General features: G+C 43.6%; 2 protein-coding genes and 1 long non-coding RNA gene across 8 annotated transcripts; 1 reads left to right on the top strand and 2 right to left on the bottom strand.

Annotated features, from left to right (window-relative positions):
- Positions 1–492: 492 nt before the first annotated feature.
- LOC110508520 (vasculin-like protein 1) lies at positions 493–15967 on the bottom strand. 4 transcript variants are annotated; one of them, XM_021589085.2, is made up of 11 exons: positions 15833–15967; positions 12608–14078; positions 12410–12524; positions 11481–11610; positions 10996–11339; positions 7509–7584; positions 7026–7384; positions 4626–4787; positions 4298–4428; positions 4092–4194; positions 493–3385 (listed from the first exon to the last, which is right to left on the bottom strand). In XM_021589085.2, the coding sequence occupies exons 3-11, from the start codon at positions 12467–12469 to the stop codon at positions 3212–3214; spliced, it is 1539 nt and encodes a 512-aa protein (XP_021444760.2). In that variant the 5' UTR covers positions 12470–12524; positions 12608–14078; positions 15833–15967; the 3' UTR covers positions 493–3211. The 4 variants fall into 4 exon arrangements, with proteins under 4 accessions (XP_021444760.2, XP_021444762.2, XP_021444759.2 ...); XM_021589087.2 differs by having other exon boundaries at positions 4626–4784; positions 15671–15836; XM_021589084.2 differs by having other exon boundaries at positions 15671–15836.
- LOC110508521 (transmembrane protein 69) lies at positions 15891–17589 on the top strand. The gene is made up of 3 exons (XM_021589088.2): positions 15891–16175; positions 16439–16487; positions 16658–17589. Exons 2-3 carry the CDS (start codon positions 16446–16448, stop codon positions 17393–17395), a joined length of 780 nt encoding a protein of 259 aa, XP_021444763.2. The 5' UTR covers positions 15891–16175; positions 16439–16445; the 3' UTR covers positions 17396–17589.
- Positions 17590–18003: 414 nt separating this feature from the next.
- On the bottom strand, positions 18004–25518 carry LOC110508522. 3 transcript variants are annotated; one of them, XR_002471323.2, is made up of 4 exons: positions 25374–25518; positions 24215–24928; positions 19123–19326; positions 18004–18879 (listed from the first exon to the last, which is right to left on the bottom strand). It is a non-coding gene; the product is annotated as an uncharacterized LOC110508522 (long non-coding RNA). The 3 variants fall into 3 exon arrangements; XR_005040244.1 differs by lacking the exon at positions 18004–18879 and having other exon boundaries at positions 19007–19326; positions 24215–24426; positions 24569–24928; XR_005040243.1 differs by lacking the exon at positions 18004–18879 and having other exon boundaries at positions 19007–19326.
- Positions 25519–26614: the final 1096 nt, after the last annotated feature.

Here is a 26614-nt window from a genome sequence, read left to right on the forward strand (position 1 = left end):
TTAAGAACAAATTCTTATTGACAATGATGGCCTGACAAAAGGCCTCCTGCGGGGACGGGGGATAAAAAAAATAATATATATATAAATATAGGACAAAACACACATCACGACAAGAGAGACAACAAAACACTACATAAAGAGAGACCTAAGACAACAGCATAGCGAGGCAGCAACACATGACAACACAGCATGGTAGCAACACAACATAAAAACATGGAGCAACACAACATGGTAGCAGCACAAAACATGGTACAAACATTACTGGGCACAGACAACAACACAAAGGTCTAGAAGGTAGACAACAATACCTCACGCAAAGCCAGAACTGTCAGTAAGAGTGTCCATGATATTCTTTGAATGAAGAGATTAAGAATGTGACCTGCCAGACTCAGAAGATTGAATATCCTCTTTGAAAAAAAGCATGAACCCCCCCCATTCGAATTCTGCCCCCCAAAAATATAATTCATGATGTTTTTATTTGATTTTACTTCGTTTCGGAGTCAAATATAATAGTTTCAGTATAGTTGTAGGTTTCTTAAAACAGGTTTCTTAATTTTATTTCAGTTTACTAAATTGTTTATTCATGATTAGATTTAGTTTGTTTCAGTTTACTATAATAACCTTGACCCGTTGGATAGATGTTTACAAAACCGACTTAACAGTTTGAGAGCCTGAGTTTGTGTTTTATTGAAGGAAAGAGTGTAAGGAGGACCAGCTGCTGGGAGCCGAGATGCACTACGAGCTGGGTCTCACCCCCTGCTCTGACTGCCAGTACAGCCAGGCCATCAAACACCTCAACAACTCCACCAGGGTCATTAAGAGCAAACTAGCAGAGGAGGTGAATGTGATGAGTGATTCTCATTATGAATGAAAAGGAATTGTTTAGATGGTTTAATTCTTGGAAAATTGTAGTTTCTTCCTTGTAACAAACACTCTTTCATTGTTTGTCTCCCAACCAAGCATCAGGGGGTGTTAAAAGCAGAGGGGCCCGATGCAGATGTTGAAGAGAGGAAGGAAACGGTGGAGCTGAAGGATCAACCGACAGAGATCCAGGAGAAGGTGGAAGACGCCACAGTGGGACAGAAGATGGCTGCCTCTGCTGCAGCAGAGGCTGTGATGCAGGAGACACCGGTGAGGGATCTAACCAGATTGATTAACCTAGTTCTAGCCCCCTTACCTTTTTAGGCTCTCTTAATTAGGTTTGAGCTTATGCAATACGGCTAGCATGAAGTTTGATTTCACTTTTCATTGGTTGTTTATTCAGTTTTCAAAACGGTGGGACGTTTGCACCTGTGGTAAGCCTAAAATGTGGGATTTTAGGCAGGTTTATTGGTTGGTTTGTGTTTTAAAACAACATATTCTATGACTATGCGTCCTACCCCCTCACTCAGATTCAAGTCAGGTCCACCTACAGAAACGGCCCCTCAGTCTCCGACATCTCACACCTGGTCTGAAAAAAAGGTCAGTGACGTGAACATATCTGCTCCCAGATAACACCTCTAGTCCTCCTCCTAGCATCCACACACACACACACCTATTCGTACCGTTTAACAGCGGAAACCAGAAGACAGCTTAGTAAAGGAGTGACTTTAAAAAGGCGAAACAGGAGACTCATGTTAACAAAATGGAGGTTGAAAGGTATATATTGATTGTATTTTCCACTGCACAGGTAGTGACAGTAAATACCATGGAATACCTACATGTACTACTACTAGACCAATTTTAAATGCACTAAATAGACCACCACATTCAATAGCATGTGCCTCTTTGTGATTGCAATGGCAAAGTCATTGTCAGTGAATTCAGTGTTGTGATTATTTTCTCATGCTTCCTCCCTGCAGCCAGTGAAGCCCTGGTGACTGCCTGATCACATCCTTCTAATGCAGATCAAGTTGTAAATATGTCATGTTCCTATGGTGTACCTGGTTGTGCTTTGTTTTTCATATTTCTAATATTTAGTATTAATAAAGAGTACCTAATTGATCAATGAATCATCTCTGTTTGAATTGTAAAGTAACTAAAATGGGAATTTGGTAGGAAGACATCTATCTACCTCTTGAAACAGTTTAAACGAATGCCTCAGTTCCTCCTCGCAGTGATCAGTGGTGTACTGTGAACACATTGAATTTTGTATGCCTATGGAATAGATGTATGGCTATGAATTACATGCATCTTCTCTTGGCACTCAGCATTAAGGAGATAGATTGTAGGTTAGGCCCCGCAATAAGACTTAGCGTCCTGTCCAGGGGGGTGTACTTGTACATCGAGCTGCCTCACGCTACAGAAGCAGGAGAAAGGCTCATATGAGCCGTTCCGATTCGCACAAGCCAAGGTTACTTACTTACTATGGGAATAGATATCCTTGCTCTTGCTCGGTGAGAAACACTTTGCTGAGAGGGAACAGAGGCGGATCATGTAGGGAAAAATCAGTGTTACAGCGTAATGTGACATTTAAAAGGCAACGTTCTCTCATTGGCAGACTGCATTCACGGTAAATGCTGAATGACAGCTCAATCAGAAAAACTACCTTTTACATTTCTAGTGTGCCATCGGTAACGCTGCTGCGACAGTGAATAGAGCACTTCATCTGTTTTAGTGGTAATCGCAGTCTGCATCGTTTGTTCCATTTTCCAGATTTGATTTATGGGACAGGTGAGAAACTGGGAAAGATAGGAGTGTCACAGGCATCGGGTCAGATTTGACCCCTGGAAGGTTAAGCAACATGGTTAACACTGTATTGAAGAAAGGGTTAGTATATCTATGGGTGGCTGGATCCATGTGATGCGATTGACCATTAACGCAATCCAGCAACTTGTTCATAGAAACAACAATCGGAACACATAACACCAAGCAAGGCCGGATTCGTATTGAAACATCTCACCGTGTCAGGAACCAATTTTATTAATATCATTAATGTCGTCAGTGTCACTGAGATGAGTTAGTCTGTTTAAAGCAGAATCGGATGTGCATTGCCCTTTTCTTGACGAACACTCAGTTCCACAAAGCGAGGAGGAAGGGAAGGGGGGAGGAGGTGCAGTGAAGGAGGCAACGCAGGGAAAAAGACCTCCGCATGGGGAAGCTGAAACTTCGCCCTCCACTAGGATGTGATTGGTTGTAGCTTGTGCAAGATCAAGTCGAAACAGGTGTTCTGAAAACGAAGACAAGAGGGGTGTGTGTGTGTGTGTCGGGTTTGTTTCGTAAAGCCACTTCGTCAGGTTTTGATGCAATCGCCGACGTCATCGTCGTCCGAGGTCTGGCTGCTGCTGCTGGTTTCAGACTCTGAGCCCTCGTCATCTTCTAGGTGAGCCTCAGCCACACACCTCCAGGGGGTGAAGTGGAGGGTGACGCCTCGTGGGCCCCGGGGGAGGACCCCGTTTCTCTTCAGCTGGGAAGAACAAGAACCACCTGAGTCAAAACAAGAACCTAGACACTAACCTGGTTCTCATGCTATGTGCTTCAGACAACTCTTCCATACGACATGGGAGTGTTGGCTACAACACATACACAGGAGCCTTTTTTACACCTTGCGCTAACATGTGGTTTTCACTATCTGATCAAGTTCTGTTACGTTTACACATGGCATTAAAATGTGTCTTATCGGTCCACTGTGACCAGATTTCCTGGTCACTCCATGTATAAAAAGTATTTGAGAGATTGTTTCAAAATAATATTTTATAAATCATAAAATTAGACAATTATTTATGCCTTGACTCTGTCTTGTCAATCATTTGACTGGGCGCTATAATGATGATTTAAATGGTTTCACCATCCAGATATTTTTACACTTGTAAGATATCCAGATACATTCCGTGCCTGACTACCTCTGGAGGGTAGTCAGAAAGATCTGATTACAATCAGTTCACAATGTCTTTTGATTGGCTACTCTACACCCATCTACACAATCAGAATATGGACAAAATCAGGACAAAGGACGCATGTTAGCGCCAGGTATAAACGGGAATTGGGTTACCTAAACACCCCGTTTTCATTCTGTACAACCACATGCCACTTCCTATGAAGTTGATAACAGAAGGTCATAGAAGATGCACATAACATATTGATGATAATGTAAGACTGCCACAAACTCGTACCTGTTCAGTTTTAGTCTGGAACTCTCTGAGCTCATCCTCTGTCAGGGGCAGGAAGCTGTCATCATTTTCTGGGTATTCCTGCCAGCCCATGGCTTTCAGTAATCTACAATAAAACAGCAAACACTGCTTAGCAGACTAATGGGGTGTGTGTGTGTGTGTGTGTGTGTGTGTGTGTGTGTGTGTGTGTGTGTGTGTGTCAGTCCTACCTGTGTTCTGCCTCTAGGGAGCTAGACAGGTGATCAGTGTCTGAATTGCTGAGAGAGAGGGAGTGAGACAGGCCATTCTCATGGCAGACTCCCTGGCGGTAGGCTTTGGGCTCTGGGGTGCTGCTCTCGCCCTGAGGAGTCATTCACACCAAATAAAAGACACCTTAATAAAAACAGGTCACTTCTGCTTACATATGAACTGAACCATGTAACATTCCGAGCCTCTGATTCATTTTCCTCAGTCAGCCTGTGAATTTACCTTCACTTGGATTTTTAAAGTTTTGGGCCTTTCTGTCCCACTTGGACATTTTTTAGGGGCGTTATGTACCTGTCCAGGAGTTCCAGGGCTGCTGCTGGAGGTCAGGTCTCCGGTGCACTCGTCCTTCAGCGTCCGCAGGAAATCACTCTTCCGGTCTGGTCCGCGCCGCATCAGCTTTAGCCGCGACGATGGGCCAATGTCCATGGGAGGAGTCGTACTGTAGGGATGCTGCTATCCAACACAGATGTAGAGAGAGAAGAGAATGCTTAGCCCTTGCTTCTAACAGTTCTGTGAACTTTTTCTCCCTTTCAGTCTCCAGGACTGGATTTGTATGGCCTGCTACAGTGCATTCAGAAAGTATTCAGACCCCAGAACAATACAAAGTGTATTTTTGATACCGTCGCAAAGCTAATTAAAAAGCAGCATTCCCCAAGAGAGGATGGCTTTCAAATTCTTTGACGAAATGATCATGATCATTGGAAAGCAAATTACTCCTCTTCAAATCTACATTTTTCTCCAAAGCTCAGTTGTTCTGAATCTGCACAACACTACCAGGACCTAGGATTGGAGACACTCAAGGTTTTTTAATCCTACATTGACACATTCATGAAAATAATGATGGCCTCTAAAACTTCAAGCTGCATACTGGACCCTATTCCAACTAAACTACTGAAAGAGCTGCTTCCTGTGCGTGGCCCTGCTAGGTTGAACATAATAAAGGGCTCCCTATCCACCAGATGTGTACCAAACTCACTAAAAGTGCCAGTAATAAAGCCTCTCTTGAAAAAAACAAGCCTTGACCTAGAAAACATAAAAAACGATCGGCTTATACCGAATCTCCCATTCCTCTCCAAAAAAATTGAAAAAGCTGTTGCGCAGCAACTCACTGCCTTCCTGAAGAAAAACAATGTATACAAAACGCTTCAGTCTGGTTTTAGACCCCATAGCACTGAGACTGAACTCGTGAAGGTGGTAAATGACCTTTTAATGGCGTCAGACCAAGGCTCTGCATCTGTCCTCGTGCTCCTAGAGTAGAGGTCGACCGATTAATCGGAATGGCCGATTAATTAGGGCCGGTTTCAAGTTTTCATAACAACAATCTGTATTTTTGGGCGGCGATTTGACGATTTTTTAAAATAATTTTTTTATACCTTTATTTAACGAGGCAAGTCAGTTAAGAACACATTCTTATTTTCAATGACGGCCTAGGAACAGTGGGTTAACTGCCTCGTTCAGGGGCAGAACGACAGATTTTCACCTTGTCAGCTTGGGGGATCCAGCCCAGACAAACTGAGCAATCAGGGGAAAAGGGCCTTGGTCAGGGAGGTGACCAAGAACCCGATGGTCACTCTGACAAAGCTCCAGAGTTCTTCTGTGGAGATGGGAGAAACTTCCAGAAGGACAACCATCTCTGCAGCACTCCACCAATCAGGTCTTTATGGTAGAGTGGCCTGACGGCCACCACACCTCAGTAAAAGGCACATTACAGCCCGCTTGGAGTTCACCAAAAGGACTCTCAGAACACATGAAACAAGATTCGCTGGTCTGATGAAACCAAGATTGAACTCTTTGGCCTGGATGCCAAGTGTCACTTATGGAGGAAACCTGGCACCATACCTACGGTGAAGCATGGTGGCAGCATCATGCTTTGGGGGATGGTTTTCAGCAGCGGGGACTGGGAGACTAGTCAGGATCGAGGGAAAGGTGAACGGAGAAATCCTTAATGAAAACCTGCTCCAGAGCGCTCAGGACCTCAGACTGGAGTGGAGGTTCACCTTACCTTCCAACAGGACAACGACCCTAAGCACACCGCCAAGACAATGCCGGATGCTTTGAATGTTCTTAAGTGGCCCAGCCAGAGTCCGGAATTGAAACTGATTGAACATCTCTGGAGAGACCTGAAAATAGCTGTGCAGATACGCTCCCCATCCAATCTGACAGAGCTTGAGAGGATCTGCAGAGAAGAATGGGAGAAACTCCCCAAATACAGATGGGGCAAGATTGTAGAATCATACCAAAGAAGACTCAAGGCTGTAATCGCTGCCAAAGGTGCTTCAACAAAGTACTGAGTAAAGGTTCTGAATACTTATGTAAATTCAGATTTACTTTCTTTATTTTTAATACACTTGCAAAAAAATCATAAAACCTGTTTTACTTTGTCATTATGGTGTATTGTGTGTAGATTGATGACGGGAAAAAACTATTTAATGCATTTTATAATAAGGCTGTAACGTAACAAAATGTCAAGGAGTCTGAATACTTTCTGAATGTATTGTACATGTAAAGTGGGTGATCAATTAGCTTAATTTCTCAGATCAAATAAGATGTCAACAAAATAATGTTACAGGAATGCTAATTTAATCAATTTCAGAATAAGGCTGTAACGTAAAACAAAATGTGGAAAAAGTACTTTCCGAATCCACTCTGAACCCTTTCATGCGTGTTAGGTGTCTGCAGAGCTGCCCTCACCTCTTTGGGGGTGTTGTGGCTTTGTAGCTGGGTGGCAGAGGCATAGGGTTTGGCTGCAGACACAGGACTGGTGAAGACAGAGTCTCGTCCTGACAAGTGGAGGCCAGGCTTAATGGAGTCCCTCCCACTCGGCTTCCACTGGTGGGGTTTGGTGGTCACCAGGGCAGGCTTGGGCACCAGGTTCTTGTAGACAGAGTGGGTGGAACTGGCAATGGTGGGCAGGGTTTTACTGCTGTTGATGGGTGGGGCTCCGGAGCTGGCAAAGCTGGCAGAGAACGCAGTGCATCCTGGGTCCTCTTTGGAAACCTTCTTGATCACCAGCATCTTAGACACCATCTGCTTTCCACTAGGAGGGTTCTCTGGAGATAAGGGAAGCAACAACTTGTTAGAGGGTAACGACATGGAGATAAGGGAGTGGTCTGAACTTTGAAGATGTTACCGATGTCAGCTTTCTAATGTCGAAATCAATCAATTAGTGATTACCCCATACTCCAGCGTGAGGAGCCACTGGCCTCGTCTGGTTTCCAGACTTTCCAGTTGTTTCAGGGTTAAGGGAGGGCTGGGAGAAAAAACATTAAACATGATTTGTTATTATTCATTATATTGAAGTTTGTATATACTGTATATTTGCCATGATGTTTTATGTTTACCTGTACCAATCCAGACATTTTCCCCCCTAGGTCTCAATGTCACTATGCCTATTGGCCCCTTTTTTAACTAACTTTTTTCACTGACTCTGGACTCCACCCACCCACCCACACCAACACACACACTGACCACATACAGTGCCTTGCGAAAGTATTCGGCCCCCTTGAACTTTGCAACCTTTTGCCACATTTCAGGCTTCAAACAAAGATATAAAACTGTATTTTTTTGTGAAGAATCAACAACAAGTGGGACCCAATCATGAAGTGGAACGACATTTAAGATCTGTGGAGGGAGCTGAAGGTTCGAGTTGCCAAACGTCAGCCTCGAAACCTTAATGACGTGGAGAAGATCTGCAAAGAGGAGTGGGACAAAATCCCTCCTGAGATGTGTGCAAACTACAAAAAACGTATGACCTCTGTGATTGCCAACAAGGGTTTTGCCACCAAGTACTAAGTCATATTTTGCAGAGGGGTCAAATACTTATTTCCCTCATTAAAATGCAAATAAATGTATAACATTTTTGACATGCGTTTTCCTGGATTTTTGTTGTTGTTATTCTGGCTTTCACTGTTCAAATAAACCTACCATTAAAATTATAGACTGACCATTTCTTTGTCAGTGGGCAAATGTACAAAATCAGCAGGGGATCAAATATTTGTATCCCTCACTGTATTTACTCCTGAATTTATTTAGGCGTGCCATAACAAATGGCTTGAATACTTATTGACTCAAGTAATTTCAGCTTTTCATTTTTTACACATTTTTAAAAGTGTCTAAAAACAGAATTGCACTTTGACATTATAGAGTATTGTGTGTAGGCCAGTGTCACAAAATCTCATTTGAATATATTTTAAAATCAGGCTGTAACATAACAAAATGTGGAAAAAGTTAAGGGGTGTGAAAACTTTCTGAAGACACTCTATGCTGCAGCTACCGTGCATTTGGAAACTATTCAGACCCCTTGACTTTTCCCACATTTTGTTAAGTTACAGCTTTATAAAATTGGATAAAAAAATATAAAAAAAAAGCCTCAATCTACACACAATAACCCAGAACGCCAAAGCGAAAACAGGTTTGTAGAAATGTTTGCAAATGTATTAAAAAAGAAATAAATTGGAAAAGGTCAAGGGGTCTGAATACACTGCACTGCTCCAAATACACTTCTGCTAGAGCTCAGTCTATGAGTTGTTGCCTAGTCCTGTTGCCTAGTCACTTTACCCCTACCTATATGTACATAGCTACCTCGTACCCCTGCACATCTACTTGCCGCACTGGTAGCCTATTAAAAAGCGGGTGCTTTTTCAAATCGAGATTCTCCTGTGAGTGTAATTGACTCCAGTGAGTTAAATTTGCTGCATGAGTGTAATCTTCTCAATATTAGGAGTTGAGAAATAAAGTTGACATCATTAGAAATATATTATTTTCTTTCATACTGTAGGTATGTAATTCCAAATTAATTTATTATGTTGTTTCTAGTGATATTCATAAAAACATTGAAATAAAATAAATATATAAAAATGTATATATACAGTACTAGTCAAAGGTTTTGACACACCTACTCATTCCAGGGTTTTTCTTTATTTATTTTTGTACTATTTTCTACATTGAAACATAATAGTGAAGACATCTAAACTATGAAATAATACGTATGGAATCATGTAGTAACCAAAAGTGTTGAACAAATCCAAATATATTTTATATTCTTCAAAGTAGCCAACCTTTTGCCCTGATGACAGCTTTGCACACTCTTCGCATTCTCTCAACCAGCTTCATGAGGTAGTCACTTGGAATGCATTTCAATTAACAGGTGTGCCTTGTTAACAGTTAATTTGTGGAATATATTTATTCTTAATGCGTTTGAGCCAATCACTTGTGTTGTGACAAGGTAGGGGTGGTTTACAGAGGATAGCCATATTTGGTAAAATACCAAGTCCATATTATGGCAAGAAAAGCTCAAATAAGCAAAGAGAAACGACAGTCCATCATTACTTTAAGAAATGAAGGTCAGTCAATCCGGAAAATGTCAAGAACTTTGAAAGTTTCTTCAAGTCCAGTCGCAAAAACCATCAAGCGCTATGATGAAACTGGCTCTCATGAGGACCGCCACAGGAAAGGAAGACCCAGAGTTACCTCTGCTGCAGAGGATAAGTTCATTAGTTACCAGCCTGAGAAATTGGCAAATAACTGCACCTCAGATCGCAGCCCAAATAAATACTTCAAGTAACAGACATTTCACATATCAACTGTTCAGAGGAGACTGCGTGAATCAGCCCTTCATGGACAAATTGCTGAAAAGAAACCACTACTAAAGGACACCAATAATAAGAAGAGACTTGCTTGGGCCAAGAAACACAAGTAATGGACAGTAGAAATTTGAGATTTTTGGTTCCAACCACCGTGTATTTGTGAGACAGAGTAGGTGAACGGATTATCTCTGCATGTGTGGTTCACACCGTGAAGCATGGAGGATGAGGTGTGATGGTGTTGGGGTGCTTTGCTGGTGACACTGTGATTTATTTAGAATTCAAGGCACACTTAACCAGTATGGCTACCACAGCATTCTGCAGTGATACGCCATCCCATCTGGTTTGCGCTTAGTGGGAGTATCGTTTGTTTTTCAACAGGACAATGACCCAACACACCTCCAGGCGGTGTAAGGGCTATTTGACCAAGAAGGAGAGTTACCCAACCTCAACCCAATTGAAATGGTTTGGGATGAGTTAGACCGCAGAGTGAAGGAAAAGCAGCCAAGAAGTGCTCAGCATATGTGGGAACTCCTTCAAGACTGTTGGAAAAGCATTCCAGATGAAGCTGGTTGAGAGAATGACAAGAGTGTGCAAAGCTGTCATCAAGGCTAAGTGTGGCCACTTTGAAGAATATCAAATACATTTAGATTTGTTTAACACTTTTTTGGTACTGTATATATATTTTGGCAGTTGAACACCCCTGCCCTACACATTGCTTGTTTTGCACAACAAAAATATTTTTGAAACCACATAATGCAGAACCATTTCTACTGTTCAAGTTTGCCATTGTTGATTCTGCTTGTGAGGAGATGACCATGCCTGAGTGACACTGATGGAAGAGAGGGAGGGTGCAGCTTCCCATTTGACATAATGGGAAGGCTCCTTTATCATAATATGATTTTACCGTGAAAATATTGTGAAACACTATCATTCAACTATTACTGCAGATATATTATGGGCATTTTCTGAAATTACAAAGCAAAAATTCTACATGTAGCTCCTGTAATGCCTTTGCTAACTTTGCTTAAAATGATACAGGGTGTTCAGAGGGGTTCGAGAATGAGATTACTACTCACAAAGTCCTCTTCCACAAATTTCAGCTTGTCCTCCCCGCTGCGTTCCTCATTGGGGAACTTGTCCTGGTAGGGGGTCCCGGGGGCGCCCTTGCGGGGATGGAAGTTGCCGTTGCGCTGCCGGTGCCCCCCCTGCCTGTCCCTGTCCCCTCCTCCGGGCCCGGTGCGTTTGGTGTGGCGCCCCTGGTGGTGGTGCCCGTCCTGCACCCCCCTTGGTGCCCCGTGCCATGTGGGAGGAGCCTCCTTCCAGCAGGGCACACCCACCAGGCCACCATGACCTCCCTTTGCCACCCCAGAGTCCACAGAGTCATGCCTTAGGAGGAGAGAAGGCTGCTGCCACCCATCACCTACAGACCCAGACAGGAACATAGACGGGTTAATACTATGGAACACAAAACAAACACTGCTCTTATACGCGAGTTGTCAACATACTAGAGGTGAAAATACGTTTTTGGGGGCGCACAGGGGGTTAGGATCATCAGGGTTACCTGCGGGGGAGTGCAGGGGCCCGTTGTTGAAGAAGCCGTCGGAGGAGTTGTGTCTGCGGCGGCTCACAGCAGCACGGCTGTCCCGGTGGTGATGAGGGTTGCCATGCTTCTCGAGGCTGGCTGCAGGGGACTGGACACAAAAAAAGTCAGTGAAGTAAAATCCATCTGTTCCCAGATAATAACTCTAGTCCTCTAGTATCTCCACACACACACACACTTTCAGGGGTGGGAAACAGGAAGCCATCTCCCACACCAAACTCTACACATCTTATCTGATTTCGTTAGCAGCAGAATATCACACGGACACATAATACACATATCTATGTAATATACAGTAAAGTAGACCTTAAGCAGCTTAGGTTTGGTGTTTATGTAATAACTTGGTGTAGTCCATTAGTCACCACTATCAGATTGATCTTACTGGACTGCCACTGACCAAGGTTGAGGTCTGTGTACACACCACAGACAAGTAATTTGGCTGGTACACCATGAAAGTCACCTTGTATAGGCTACACCCGGTCTACGCCAAGCTCTTGCTTAGAGTACAAAAACACCAATCTCATTTAGCTTACAAAGCTGAATCTCAACCCTGTGTCTAGTAGCTCCAAGAGCAAGACAACACCACACCGAGCTCTCCTGCCTTTCACACTTACACGCACATTTATCTTTCCTTTTCTAGTGCTTTCACTTACCACACTAAGAAAACACATTTCTATCACAGAGCCTGGAAGATAGCCACTCGTTGAGGAACAAATATCTCTGGTACACAGTATTCACTGATTCAATGCCACTTACTTGCGTTTCTCCTGTCTGTTTCCCCTGAGTACACACAGTATCTTTCCTGAACCCTGTGCTGATGGCAGTCAGTCTGCCCACGATCGGCCTGTCCCTGGCTGCACGCCCGCAGGTACACACACACAGGAGCTCACCTTGGCAGGCTGGGGCGTGGAGAAGTTAAGCCAGGCAGGGACAAAGTCATGCTGCGCCATTTAGGTCCAGTGTCTCCAGTCAGTGGATCGAGGCATCAAACCTCATGGCAAAGATCTGACAGAGAAAAATGAATGAGAAATCTTGAACTTTGGGAAAAAAGAAACAACACATTGTTGCATAAAACGTATCATTATTACCCCAGAGTCTTTGGCTCTGAAGTCCTCTCCTCCTCCCAGTCTCTCCCTCCTCTGTGGGCTTATTCTCTCTGGCCCGCTCACAGGCACACCACTGGTCTTAGACTCAGAGTGTGTGATGGGGAGCAGCACCCCACTGCCGAGCCCTCCTCCTCCAGGACAGAACAGCCCCTTTCCCCAGACGTAGACCCTGTCGTCCAGGGTGAAGTGTTGCGAGACGGGTCACAGGGTTCTGAGATGATCTGGAATGGTGATCCAGAGGCCTGGGGTTGATTCAAGGGTTCGTTACCCTGGAGGGGATTTGATGGCTGTGGACTTCCCAAACAATTTTAACACGTGGTTTGAGCTGGGGAAGTTGCGTGTGACAGTTTTTTGGGGAGCGCCGTTACCCCCACCCCCCCACCCCAATTCTTCCTGATCACTCTACTGAAGCAGGTAGGATTCTTTGTCAGGGGCAGAGACACAAAGTCAGCTTGATCTTTGTTGTGAAACTGAAGGTTCTGATTGACGGGCTCAGTAGATTGGAAGGTGAATTGTCCAATGGGAGAGGCAGCTGCAGGTTGTCTGGTGAGATTTGACACTCTGGCGTATTGATCCCGGTCAATGTGAACAGGAAAGTTCCACAATGACATCAGAAGAGGGGTGGAAGGAGGTTCTAGCTCTTCTCCCGCCACTATGAGTGCCAGCTCTTAGACCAAGACTCACCTTTTACAGTCATTTTAAGCTCTACCCAAACATATGCAGAAAATAAATTGATTCAGAGAAAGTCTTTTTTATTCCAGTGGTCACTGAAAACCACAGCTCACCTCATTAAACTGGTGAAAAGGCTGTCCAGGGTTGAAGGGGAAAAAAAGGTGTCTAGTATTAAAGTCACATGACAGTAAAGGCAGAATCCACTGTTACATTTCTGACATCTTCAATCGAGGTCAGTGAAATGTTGATACTGCAGAACAATGCATTGTAATGCTGTTTTTCAGTGCATGCTAAAGACAATGGAGCCTAAATGGCTGGTTAGACCTGTTGCTTTCTTCATCCGTCTTATTATATCTGTATCTGTTAACTGCCGGTAGAATAATCCGTGGTTGTGCGGTTGCAGGAGGAGAGTGCAATAGTTCAGATTTCATAGATGAGTGAGCTTTTAGACGATATAACAGCAATCTCTTACAAGCACAGTGCCCTGTGTCACAACACACCTGGGACTCCTTTGTTGAAATATAAAAATACAATTTCCCATAAACGAGGGAACCTCAAGTGAAAAACACAAATGTCTTCCTTCAAAGCAAAAGAAAGTGTAGGAACATATGGAGAATGTCACAGATAATTTGTCAACGTAATCATTTTGTTGAAGATTCTGAGCTTTTCACAACACAAAAGACAGGTGCTATGCAGTTAATCCAAGTATTTTCAGTCCTCTTGTAGTGTTGCTTTCACATGCACTTCTGCAGACCCAACCTGCAACTTCCGCAGACCCAACCTGCAAAAAGAAAACAGAAATAGCGTAAGTTCAGAAACCGACAACAAATACTTTTGAATCTCAGGCACACCGGTAAGGTTGTAATGCATATGGCCATCGCCTAAGCCTATACGTTTCTGTAGTCATGTTTACTGCACAGTGTACTAGCCCAGACGCTCGGTCTGAACATTAACATGCATCGCTTGCAGTATGGTTTCGGAAGGGTAAGGACCATATCTTTCATATCAGCTAGAAATCATTTTCTAAAAACAAAAAGGTTCATTTGATACACACCTTGATAGGGTTAGTGTTCCCACACTACCATATCTCCATGTTACAGCGCAGAACACCTGTGTGTAAGCATAACTCAGAAAAGTGTAGCTTCGTTGGATGGAGGCACCCATAGCTGTATGGATCTGTGCAAACCTCCTACAGTAAGTATCTTTTTTTATTGAAGGATTCTTTCTCGCTGATGAAAGAGAAGGGCCATATGTTTTGAAAGCCATATCGCAAGTGATGATTATTGACGTTTCTAAATGTTAAAATAGTGTAGGGATTGTAGTTCACGAGGCAGTTGTGGGTGAAGCTAATGGCTGAGAGCTGTTGGGAGAAGGCAGAATTCTGCCTGGAGTTTGATAGCTAAGTTGGTATTGCATGTCAAATTTGATGAAACTTGCTCCCAGAGCATCTTTGATAAACCCACAAACAGAAAGCAAGCATGTTGCAATGGTGCTAAAAAAAAACACACACACAATCAAAGCCATGTTATACTCAGATTTCTCCCTTACAGAAATGCAAGCTTTGACCAAATATGTATACCAGTCTAAAAATACTCTAGACCTAAACACTCAGCTCCTAATCTAAATAAGGCACAGTGAGTAACTGTGTTCTAAACTGCTAGCTAAGTCCTGCGAACCACAGCATGTCATCATGAGTGACCGAGGCTGCAGTACTTCCTGAAGACAAATCAATAAACATCCTGTATAGCACTGTGATATGCTGCCCAGTGGCTTCCATGGTGTATTAAGTGGACCAAGTTATTACTCTAATTGCAAAGTAAAATTGCTTGAGAGCCATTGATGAAGCACTGCCAGCTGTGAAGGACACATTCAGTGATGCACCAATTCACAATCACTGGAGTGACTTTTGACTTGAAGCAATGGAGTGTCTTAATTAACATGTGTCGACAAGATCTAAATTCTTGACAGCGAGTTGACAACTGATTTGGTCCGATTCTGAAAGCAAAAACGTTGATCACTGCTAAATAATTAGCTAGTTAGTTCCCTTGAAACTTTTTGTAACGTTCACCAAGTTGTTAGCGAGCTACAGAAACGTTAGAAGCTAGCAAGTCAACTAGCTAGCTAAATATCTAATGTTAGCTAGCTACATTAGCTTGCACAACTACTACTCAGTCCCGAACTACTGTTAAAGACATACCATATAGTTATGCAACAGAGTAACTTAAATTGTTTATAATATTGCTGTCACATTTCTGCAAATAGAGGTAAACAGACCTTCGTTGAAACAAGACGGTTTCAAAATGGCTACCTTTAGCCCACACGGGGATTCGCATGTTAGCTTGCTATATTTGATATGATGATGCCAAAACATACCTGCAAGATGTTCATCAATAAATATTATACAAAATATATTTAGACGTAATATTCCATCGATGATTAGCATTGAAATACTTTCTTCTTGTTATGTGCCTCTAGATGAAGAGGCGTTCTGGTGTTTGTTTGGGTTTTTGGAGTGCGTTCGCGCAGCTTACGTACGTTCAAGTTCTTGAAAATAATATTGCAGCCTGGCGCGTTGCATGGTGTGTTTCAAACTGAACAGGAGCGTGGAAAAAAGTAAAACAAATAAAAAGGGTGATGCAGCTTGAAAACAAACTAGAGTTACATCGAAATTGTCCGTTTACACTAACTAGTACAAAAACAAAATACTAGCTACATATTTGTGATATTGAACGCTACTCACTAGCTCCCAGGCGCTCTATTAATCAAACCTTGTGGACATCGAACTTTCGCCAGACACTGTGAATCGAGAAAACGACCTTACACACACACCCCTGCTATGGCTAACTTTTAAGTGGACTGTACCGCGTGAGGATCAAGGGTAAAACGGATCATATATATTTCTAAACGTTATAAAATTACATTTGCAAAGGCTTTTGTTTATAACACATCTATTATTTTGGGTAGCTAACGCGTTAGCTAATGCTGAAGAGGTCAAAGCTAACCAACAGCTAACTAACTAAACCAACTTGATTTTGTAAAATATGGCATTACGAAATGCGTATTAACGTATGCCAATCACATGTGAAACTGGCTGTACATTCCTTATGTTCTAAAATATGCATGCGCCTCTTTTCCTTTTAGATTGAAAATGTTCTCATTTGCATTGAAAAGGCACTTCAATCCCTGTGTGGTAAGAATACACATTACATCAGTTATGTGACGCCATAATATTGGTCTATCTTTTGTCCATTTGATCTGGAACAAATAGCCAAAAACATCTGGGTTCTCTGTACCAGGATAGAGGCACAGATCATGTAAAACCCTACTGAGAAATGCATTTGCAACTGTCTTTATTCTCAGGGTCCATTATGGCGATCTCTGCAGTGGGTACTCAGTGGGTCCAGCTGCATGGTGAAGAGGGAATGTTTTTACACCAGTTCCAACCCCTTGTTGTCTCCACAAGTTCCTACGGCAACATCACTACTGTTCCCGAGACTAGCCTCCTCCAGGCTTCTGAGCCTCAGGTCCCTGAGCTTCTCTGCCTCTTTGCTCTGCCAGGGTCACCCCGTGCCCACGGCCCCTGGGAGAAGACAGGAGAACCAACAGCGCCTCAGCATGAAAGCCCTGGCCTATGCGCCCAAGCCTGCTTTGTACCTTGGCTTCTCCGGCCTCCTTCCATTCCTGGGTGCCCCCCTCCTGATGGCTGTGACCCAGTCCTACCTCCCTGAGGTGGCCTACGCCCAGGTGGTCTACGGGGCTTCAATCGTGTCCTTCCTGGGTGGGGCCCGCTGGGGCTTTGCCCTGCCTGAGGGGAGCCCTGCCCAGCCCGACTGGATGAACCTTGGCAACAGTGTGGTGCCCTCCCTGCTGGCCTGGCTGGCTCTGCTCTGCAGAGACAACATCACAGAGGGAGCCCTTGTGGTCATCATGGGGCTGGGCCTGGCCCTGCACTATGACCTCACACTGCTGCCTGGTTACCCCGGCTGGTTCAAAGCCATGAGAACCATACTCACTCTGGTGGCTACCTTTTCCCTGGTGGCCACACTGACATTGCAGAAGATGTGCCCGGAGAAGAAGATCAAGGCACAAGAGAATTGACTAGGTAATTACTAAGGGATATTAAAGTTAGCACTTGAAAGCTAAATTCTCTCATTGTGAACAGTGGAACTGACCATTGTGGGATTTGTTCAGTAGGAGCAAACAGGGAGAAAACAACATTTTAAAAAAAATGGAAATGGTGCGACGCAACAAACCTTTCCAATAAAATAAATGTTCACTGGATTTCCTTTTAATCAATGTGCTACTTAGACACTTCTGTACCTCAACAGGTGAGTGGTGAAATACAATTTCACGTTGTAATCTAGTGCCGCTGCTGAAATGAAGGTGATACAAGCTCATTCCAACCAAGGGGACATTTCTCAGTGTTTTAAAATGGTGACTACTGTGTACTGACTAAAAAGGCACTGATATTTACAGTGGTGTTATATGGCTGCATTTCGGTCAATGAGCCATATTAAACAAATACTGAGTGCAACGGTTGTACTAGAGTAATTGCAGCTTAAAACATCAACGTTTAGTGATCGTTTAACAAATGCCGTAAGCACAGCAGAATGTTACTGTAAGGTTAGCATTTCCAACCATAACAGTTTGACATGAGGACCACAAGTAACATTTTGCTCGTAGTAGCTTTTGCTTCTGTCATCAAGTGCAGTACAAGGTTTTAATACAACTCCGTGTAGACACATGAAGCCCATCGCACTAGCAGTCAGTCTACCTTAAGTCGACATGGATAATGGACAACTCCCATGTAAGTTAATAGTTTTGGTGTTAATTTTAAATGTGACACTCAAAGTGCACAGGTTGAAACAATTGACAGGATATCAGTGACAGACAGCTATCCCATTCTCAAAAACGGACAAACAATCCTTTACACTTATGTAAAAACGTAATGGTCCTGAAAGTACCAATGTTTAAGTCCACACAAATTAGCAGAGAAAGTACAGTAAACAATGAAAGCTATTTACCCTCCAGAAACACTGGCACACCTCTGAAACGGAGCAGGAAGTATATGACTGAGTGATGGAGACAGACAGGTCTGCCATGTAACTGACGGAGTAGGTACTGCAGTCTTGCTAGCTCAGTTGAATCAACAGTCCCCCTGTTGGCAGTCTCCCAGTCATCTGTTTGTCTGTGTACAATGAACTTCTAGTTCAGTTACATAAAAGCAATAAACTATCCAAAATAACAGAACAATCCAAACATTCTGAAATCCATCAATTCCCCTGCAAGACCACAGAAAGTGATTTGCCTTGTATTTTGCAAAGACCAAACTGTTCTAGCTAGAAAAAGGCTCTGTGTTCATGCTCTGTGAGGTGATGAAAAAAGTATTCTGAGTCGCACCCTCTATTGGCTATATGAGTACAATATGGGAAATAACAGAATTCGATTCTCCTGCAGCATTCTGCCACTGCTGTTCAAAGGTTAAAACACATTGCTGGTGAAGGCTATGTTGACAATGAACTCGAGGACTCGTCTTTGATGTGGCTCCATCGTCTTCCCAATCTCTGATCCAACCAAACCACCTGCAGAAACACAGTAGTGAGGAGACATCATGGTGATGTCAGTATCTTGTCCATAGACTCTTTAAAAAAAAATCCCAAAAGAAAGACTTGGACACTGTTATAATTTCAATAATCAGCAGGGCAACAATGAAGATTGGGGGGTATTTTAATGGTGCAAGAAATAAATGAGGATTTCTTGATGAATAAGTAAAAAATAAGAAAGATCCTGCTTGACAAATCAGGAGTATCATTCCATCTCATCACCTATGTACCTGAAGAGTCTCTGTGGGGAGAGCAGGGGGAACCTGACTGGGTACAGCACCTCCACCACGTTTCTTCCTCTTGGCCACGTCCTGAAGGACCCAGTCCATGGCTGCCGTGAATACCTGGTACTTATCTTCGCTCCGCAGCAGCTTCACCAGCTGGTCCTTGGACAGGCCCCAGAACTCATCCAACACACACACACACCTAAAGGTCAGATGTTCCGATTGTGATTTTTGTTTGTTGGTGCAAGGCTATTCACTTTTTTTGTTACACACACTCAGCAGATTGGAATGAGATGGAAGGGGAAAGAGATCATCTCATGACACAATCCAAGATCGCATAGCAGTTCAGACGTCTTTTGTCCTCGTCTTGTCGTGTCCTGTATATATATATATTTACAACTTTTTTCACATACATTTTATTTTTATTTTCCATCAACTCATCTTCTAAACACTCTCCTGCAACCAGCCTCACCAATTTATATTTATAAAAAAGTATTATTTACCTCAGATCTGCAATCCTTCAGGAAGCTAGCCAGAAACTCCAGGAGGCTGGCCAGAAACTAGCCAGAAGCTAGCCAGGAGCTAGCCCAGAAGCTAATCAGAAGCTAACCACGGTTTGTGGTCATCGGCTGTCCTTTAGTTCGAAAATCTATCGAAAATCTATCGCCAGTTTTGTACGGCGCAGCGCGGCTCGGAACGGAACATACCTGACCAATTTTTCTCTCCATGTCCCTGGATTTCAACTGCTCTCTGGACATTCATACCCGGATCTCACAGCTAGCTAGCTGCTATCCGTGTGACAGTCGGCTTTCGTCGATTCCGGAGCAAACATCGATTGTTCCGGTGCTAGCCAGCTCCGTCAATCACGCCTGAGTTCCATCATTCACTCCTGGGCTGCAGTCACCTATCCGGACCCGTTTCACTGCCTACGCGGAGCCCCACCGGGCCTTCACAACCGGACTGCCGACGTTATCTACCTGAAGGAGATCCGGCTGGCTCCTCTGTCGCGACGTTACCGGAACGCCCATCTGCGGCCCGCTAACCGTTAGCTGTCTTTCCGGCTGCTATCTGAATAGACAATCGGACAATTTATTTATTTGAATTATTATGTTTTCTTCTCGGGCCTCTATAACTATATCTATTGTTCTTATTTTTGTTGTTGTGTGATTTGGATTAATCCCCTCTACCACACGGAACCCCACTAATCTACTGACCGAACGCAAGAGGTGGCTAACAACAGACTCCATCCTATGCTAGCTTGCTACCGGTTGGCTTGGCTAGCTGTCTAAATCGCCGTGACCCTAAACCAACCTCTCCACTCACTGGACCCTTTTGATCACTCGACTAAGCATGCCTCTCCTTAATGTCAATATGTCTTGTCCATTGCTGTTCTGGTTAGTGTTTATTGGCTTATTTCACTGTAGAGCCTCTAGTCCTGCTCACTATACCTTATCCAACCTATTAGTTCCACCACCCACACATGCAATGACATCTCCTGGTTTCAATGATGTTTCTAGAGACAATATCTCTCTCTTCATCACTCAATACCTAGGTTTACCTCCACTGTATTCACATCCTACCTTACCTTTGTCTGTACATTATACCTTGATGCTATTTTATCGCCCCCAGAAACCTCCTTTTACTCTCTGTTCCAGACGTTCTAGACGACCAATTCTTATTGCTTTTAGTCGCACCCTTATTCTACTACTCCTATGTTCCTCTGGCGATGTAGAGGTGAATCCAGGCCCTGCAGTGCCTAGCTCCACTCCTATTCCCCAGGCGCTCTCTTTTGACGACTTCTGTAACCGTAATAGCCTTGGTTTCATGCATGTTAACATTAGAAGCCTCCTCCCTAAGTTTGTTCTATTCACTGCTTTAGCACACTCTGCCAACCCGGATGTTCTAGCTGTGTCTGAATCCTGGCTTAGGAAGACCACCAAAAATTCAGACATTTTAATTCCAAACTACAACATTTTCAGACAAGATAGAACTGCCAAAGGGGGCGGTGTTGCAATTTACTGCAAAGATAGCCTGCAGAGTTCTGTCCTACTATCCAGGTCTGTACCCAAACAATTTGAACTTCTACTTTTAAAAATCCACCTTTCTAAAAACAAGTCTCTCACCGTTGCCGCCTGCTATAGACCACCCTCTGCCCCCAGCTGTGCTCTGGACACCATATGTGAACTGATTGCCCCCCATCTATCTTCAGAGCTCGTGCTGCTAGGCGACCTAAACTGGAACATGCTTAACACCCCAGCCATCCTACAATCTAAACTTGATGCCCTCAATCTCACACAAATTATCAATGAACCTACCAGGTACCTCCCCAAAGCCTTAAACACGGGCACCCTCTTAGATATCATCCTAACCAACTTCCCCTCTAAATACACCTCTGCTGTCTTCAACCAAGATCTCAGCGATCACTGCCTCATTGCCTGCATCCGTAATGGGTCAGCGGTCAAACGACCTCCTCTCATCACTGTAAAACGCTCCCTGAAACACTTCAGCGAGCAGGCCTTTCTAATCGACCTGGCCGGGGTATCCTGGAAGGATATTGACCTCATCCCGTCAGTAGAGGATGCCTGGATATTTTTTAAAAATGCCTTCCTAACCATCTTAAATAAACATGCCCCATTCAAGAAATTTAGAACCAGGAACAGATATAGCCCTTGGTTCTCCCCAGACCTGACTGCCCTTAAATCAACACAAAAACGTCCTATGGCGTTCTGCATTAGCATCGAACAGCCCCCGTGATATGCAGCTGTTCAGGGAAGCTAGAAACCATTATACACAGGCAGTTAGAAAAGCCAAGGCTAGCTTTTTCAAGCAGAAATTTGCTTCTTGCAACACTAACTCAAAAAAGTTCTGGGACACTGTAAAGTCCATGGAGAATAAGAACACCTCCTCCCAGCTGCCCAGTGCGCTGAAGATAGGAAACACTGTCACCACTGATAAATCCACCATAATTGAAAATTTCAATAAGCATTTTTCTACTGCTGGCCATGCTTTCCACCTGGCTACTCCTACCCCTGTCAACAGCACTGCACCCCCAACAGCAACTCGCCCAAGCCTTCCCCATTTCTCCTTCTCCCAAATCCATTCAGCTGATGTTCTGAAAGAGCTGCAAAATCTGGACCCCTACAAATCAGCCGGGCTAGACAATCTGGACCCTTTCTTTCTAAAATTATCTGCCGAAATTGTTGCCACCCCTATTACTAGCCTGTTCAACCTCTCTTTCGTGTCGTCTGAGATTCCCAAAGATTGGAAAGCAGCTGCGGTCATCCCCCTCTTCAAAGGGGGGGACACTCTTGACCCAAACTGCTACAGACCTATATCTATCCTACCATGCCTTTCTAAGGTCTTCGAAAGCCAAGTCAACAAACAGATTACCGACCATTTTGAATCTCACCATACCTTCTCTGCTATGCAATCTGGTTTCAGAGCTGGTCATGGGTGCACCTCAGCCACGCTCAAGGTCCTAAACGATATCTTAACCGCCATCGATAAGAAACATTACTGTGCAGCCGTATTCATTGATCTGGCCAAGGCTTTCGACTCTGTCAATCACCACATCCTCATCGGCAGACTCAACAGCCTTGGTTTCTCAAATGATTGCCTCGCCTGGTTCACCAACTACTTCTCTGATAGAGTTCAGTGTGTCAAATCGGAGGGTCTGTTGTCCGGACCTCTGGCAGTCTCTATGGGGGTGCCACAGGGTTCAATTCTTGGACCGACTCTCTTCTCTGTATACATCAATGAGGTCGCTCTTGCTGCTGGTGAGTCTCTGATCCACCTCTACGCAGACGACACCATTCTGTATACTTCCGGCCCTTCTTTGGACACTGTGTTAACAACCCTCCAGGCAAGCTTCAATGCCATACAACTCTCCTTCCGTGGCCTCCAACTGCTCTTAAATACAAGTAAAACTAAATGCATGCTCTTCAACCGATCACTACCTGCACCTACCCGCCTGTCCAACATCACTACTCTGGACGGCTCTGACTTAGAATACGTGGACAACTACAAATACTTAGGTGTCTGGTTAGACTGTAAACTCTCCTTCCAGACCCATATCAAACATCTCCAATCCAAAGTTAAATCTAGAATTGGCTTCCTATTTCGCAACAAAGCATCCTTCACTCATGCTGCCAAACATACCCTTGTAAAACTGACCATCCTACCAATCCTCGACTTTGGCGATGTAATTTACAAAATAGCCTCCAATACCCTACTCAACAAACTGGATGCAGTCTATCACAGTGCAATCCGTTTTGTCACCAAAGCCCCATACACTACCCACCATTGCGACCTGTACGCTCTCGTTGGCTGGCCCTCGCTTCATACTCGTCGCCAAACCCACTGGCTCCATGTCATCTACAAGACCCTGCTAGGTAAAGTCCCCCCTTATCTCAGCTCGCTGGTCACCATAGCATCTCCCACCTGTAGCACACGCTCCAGCAGGTATATCTCTCTAGTCACCCCCAAAACCAATTCTTTCTTTGGCCGCCTCTCTTTCCAGTTCTCTGCTGCCAATGACTGGAACGAACTACAAAAATCTCTGAAACTGGAAACACTTATCTCCCTCACTAGCTTTAAGCACCAACTGTCAGAGCAGCTCACAGATTACTGCACCTGTACATAGCCCACATATAATTTAGCCCTATCAACTACCTCTTTCCCAACTGTATTTAATTAATTTATTTATTTTGCTCCTTTGCACCCCATTATTTTTATTTCTACTTTGCACATTCTTCCATTGCAAAACTACCATTCCAGTGTTTTACTTTCTATATTGTATTTACCTTGCCACCAAGGCCTTTTTTTTGCCTTTACCTCCCTTCTCACCTCATTTGCTCACATTGTATATAGACTTGTTTATACTTTATTATTGACTGTATGTTTGTTTTACTCCATGTGTAACTCTGTGTTGTTGTATCTGTCGAACTGCTTTGCTTTATCTTGGCCAGGTCGCAATTGTAAATGAGAACTTGTTCTCAACTTGCCTACCTGGTTAAATAAAGGTAAAATAAAAATAAATAAATAAAAAAATCTGAAGACAGAGATGGAGGAAGAAAAATACTGTGTAGCACCTCCAGAAAGTGTACATGGACGTAGTTCTCAGTGAACTCCAGCACGTCCATGCAGGCGATCTGCTCCAGGAACTGGTGTAACCCCACACAGTTGGACAGGTCCATGTGGCTCTTGAGGAACTCTCCACAGATAGACACCACCTCACTCAGCTTCAGCATGTCTGCTGCCACCATCAGCTCCTGCATGTTCTCCACCGTCACATGAATCGTGCCTGGACGGATTCAGTTCAAAGAAACACAAAGACATCTGTATTATGTACTGTTTTGTGTATGAACACTACTGTACACTACACATTCAGTAAAATGGTACATTTCATGACAGGACGAAGCTGTGTATATGAACTCCAGCAGGACCTCAAACATCTGTGCCTCCACCCCCAGGATCTGGACCTCCTCCTTGTCCGCCTCGCTCATCCATCCAGAGAACAGAGCAGAAAAGTAGGTCCAGCTTATGGACACTGAACACCCGGCCTCCCAGCAGTAGCCTGACGTCACAGAAGTCTGTCCGGAGACGCATCTTATTAATCTGGGCCAGGATGCGGTCCGACACAAACAGTGCCTGCTCAGGGGACTGGGTCGTCACACCAGCTGCAGATATGTCACCGCCACCGCAGACCCTGCTCCCAGGGGTCTCTGTCACCAGGACAGAAACAGGGGTGGTGTCACAGACTGTACACACATACTACTGGACTCTCCAAGCAGACACATCTGGCTCTAGGGAGAAGAGTACAAGAAACATGACACAATCTCAAACATATACGTATATATGTAACATGCTGGTATATGATAACAAACACCATCATAATGATTCAAGTGCCAAATATTTTCTCCTGCTGTTCTGCCTGTTGCTTTTGTCTTCAACTGTGTTTTTGGATTCTTATCTCCTTTAAAGTTAAAGTCATGCATATAACTGCATGTATCATACACCAAAAAGTCCATTGTCTTTATATCATCACCACCATCTGATCTGGTTATAACTGTAAATCGGCTCATGACAACATATTTCCTATAAAGCAGACATAATTTAGCAGGCGCGCTACATTTCTGCGGGTATGTGAGAGATGGGGTCAGATCATTTTATTATTTGAATGGAAAATCATGACAATCGAAAATGCTGAAATGGAACCTTTTCTTCACAAAGAAAATATAATACACCAACCTGCACAGTTTCTTGCTAGTCGTCCTCAATTTCTCTAGTTAGCTAGCTAGTTACTTGCTGCAGGCAACTTCCGCATACTTTTCTGGACCGACGGTCTTGAGTTTAATGACTAGGCCTAACTAAGCAAATACCAAACGTCTAATCTAATCAACACCACTAGACGGCAGCATTGCCTTTAGTGTGCAAGTGAAGCATCACAATCGGCAGCAATAAGGGCCTGGCCCAAAGATGCTGGAACCAAAAGCCTGCATTGCTGCCTGCTTGCTTACCAACATGCAGGTCACAACCATAGTTAACACATGATGATTCTGCATGTAGTAGCACTTGGTCATAAGAGAAGCAAGAAATGCCTAGTTTGCAATATCCCTCCCTATCTGCATTCTGTTTGTTATTGCTTAAGACTGAAAGTGCTGTTGATAGTTAAATGGCAGGGCGAAGAATTAGTGTTTTTAATTGAGCTGGGCAGGTCATGGCCTCTTCATGCACATTCAGACTTCAAATAAAAGTTTATTTTGTCACTTACACAGATTAGCAGATGTTAAAGCAAGTGCATTGAAATGCATGTGTTTTTATCTCAGGCAGTGCAGTAAATGTCTAACTGTACAATACTAATACACAAATATACCCTCCGAAGAAAGAAGAAATTAAGAAACATCAGAACGAGCAATAACAAAACAAGAAATGTCAGAGTCCGGAATATAAATATGGGGGTGTGTGTATAGACAATTTGGACAATTTATAAGTAGAAAAAATGTATGTACAGCAGTAGTTATATAGGATGAGCTATGTCGAGAATACAGTATGTACAGTGCATTTAGAAAGGATTCTAAAATTGATAAAATTATTTTTAATGATCAATCTACACACGATACCCCATAATGACGAAGTGAAAACAGGTTTATAGACATTTTTGCAAATGTATAAAATAAAAATATATATATTTACATAAGTATTCAGACCCTTTGGTATGAAACTCAAAATTGAGCTCAGGTGCATCCTGCTTCCATTGATCATCCTTGAAATGTTTCTACAACTTGATTGGAGTCCACCTGTGGTAAATTCAATTGGTTAGACAGGATTTGGAAAAGCACACACCTGTCTATGTAAGGTCCCACAGTTGACAACGCATGTCAGAGCAAAAACCAAGCCATGAGGTCAAAGGAATTATCCCTAGAGCTCCGAGACCGGATTGTGTCGAGGCACAGATGTGATGACGGGTACCCAAACATTTCTGCAGCATT

This window comes from Oncorhynchus mykiss, chromosome 28, assembly GCF_013265735.2.
Source record: "Oncorhynchus mykiss isolate Arlee chromosome 28, USDA_OmykA_1.1, whole genome shotgun sequence".
Lineage (NCBI taxonomy): Eukaryota > Metazoa > Chordata > Actinopteri > Salmoniformes > Salmonidae > Oncorhynchus > Oncorhynchus mykiss.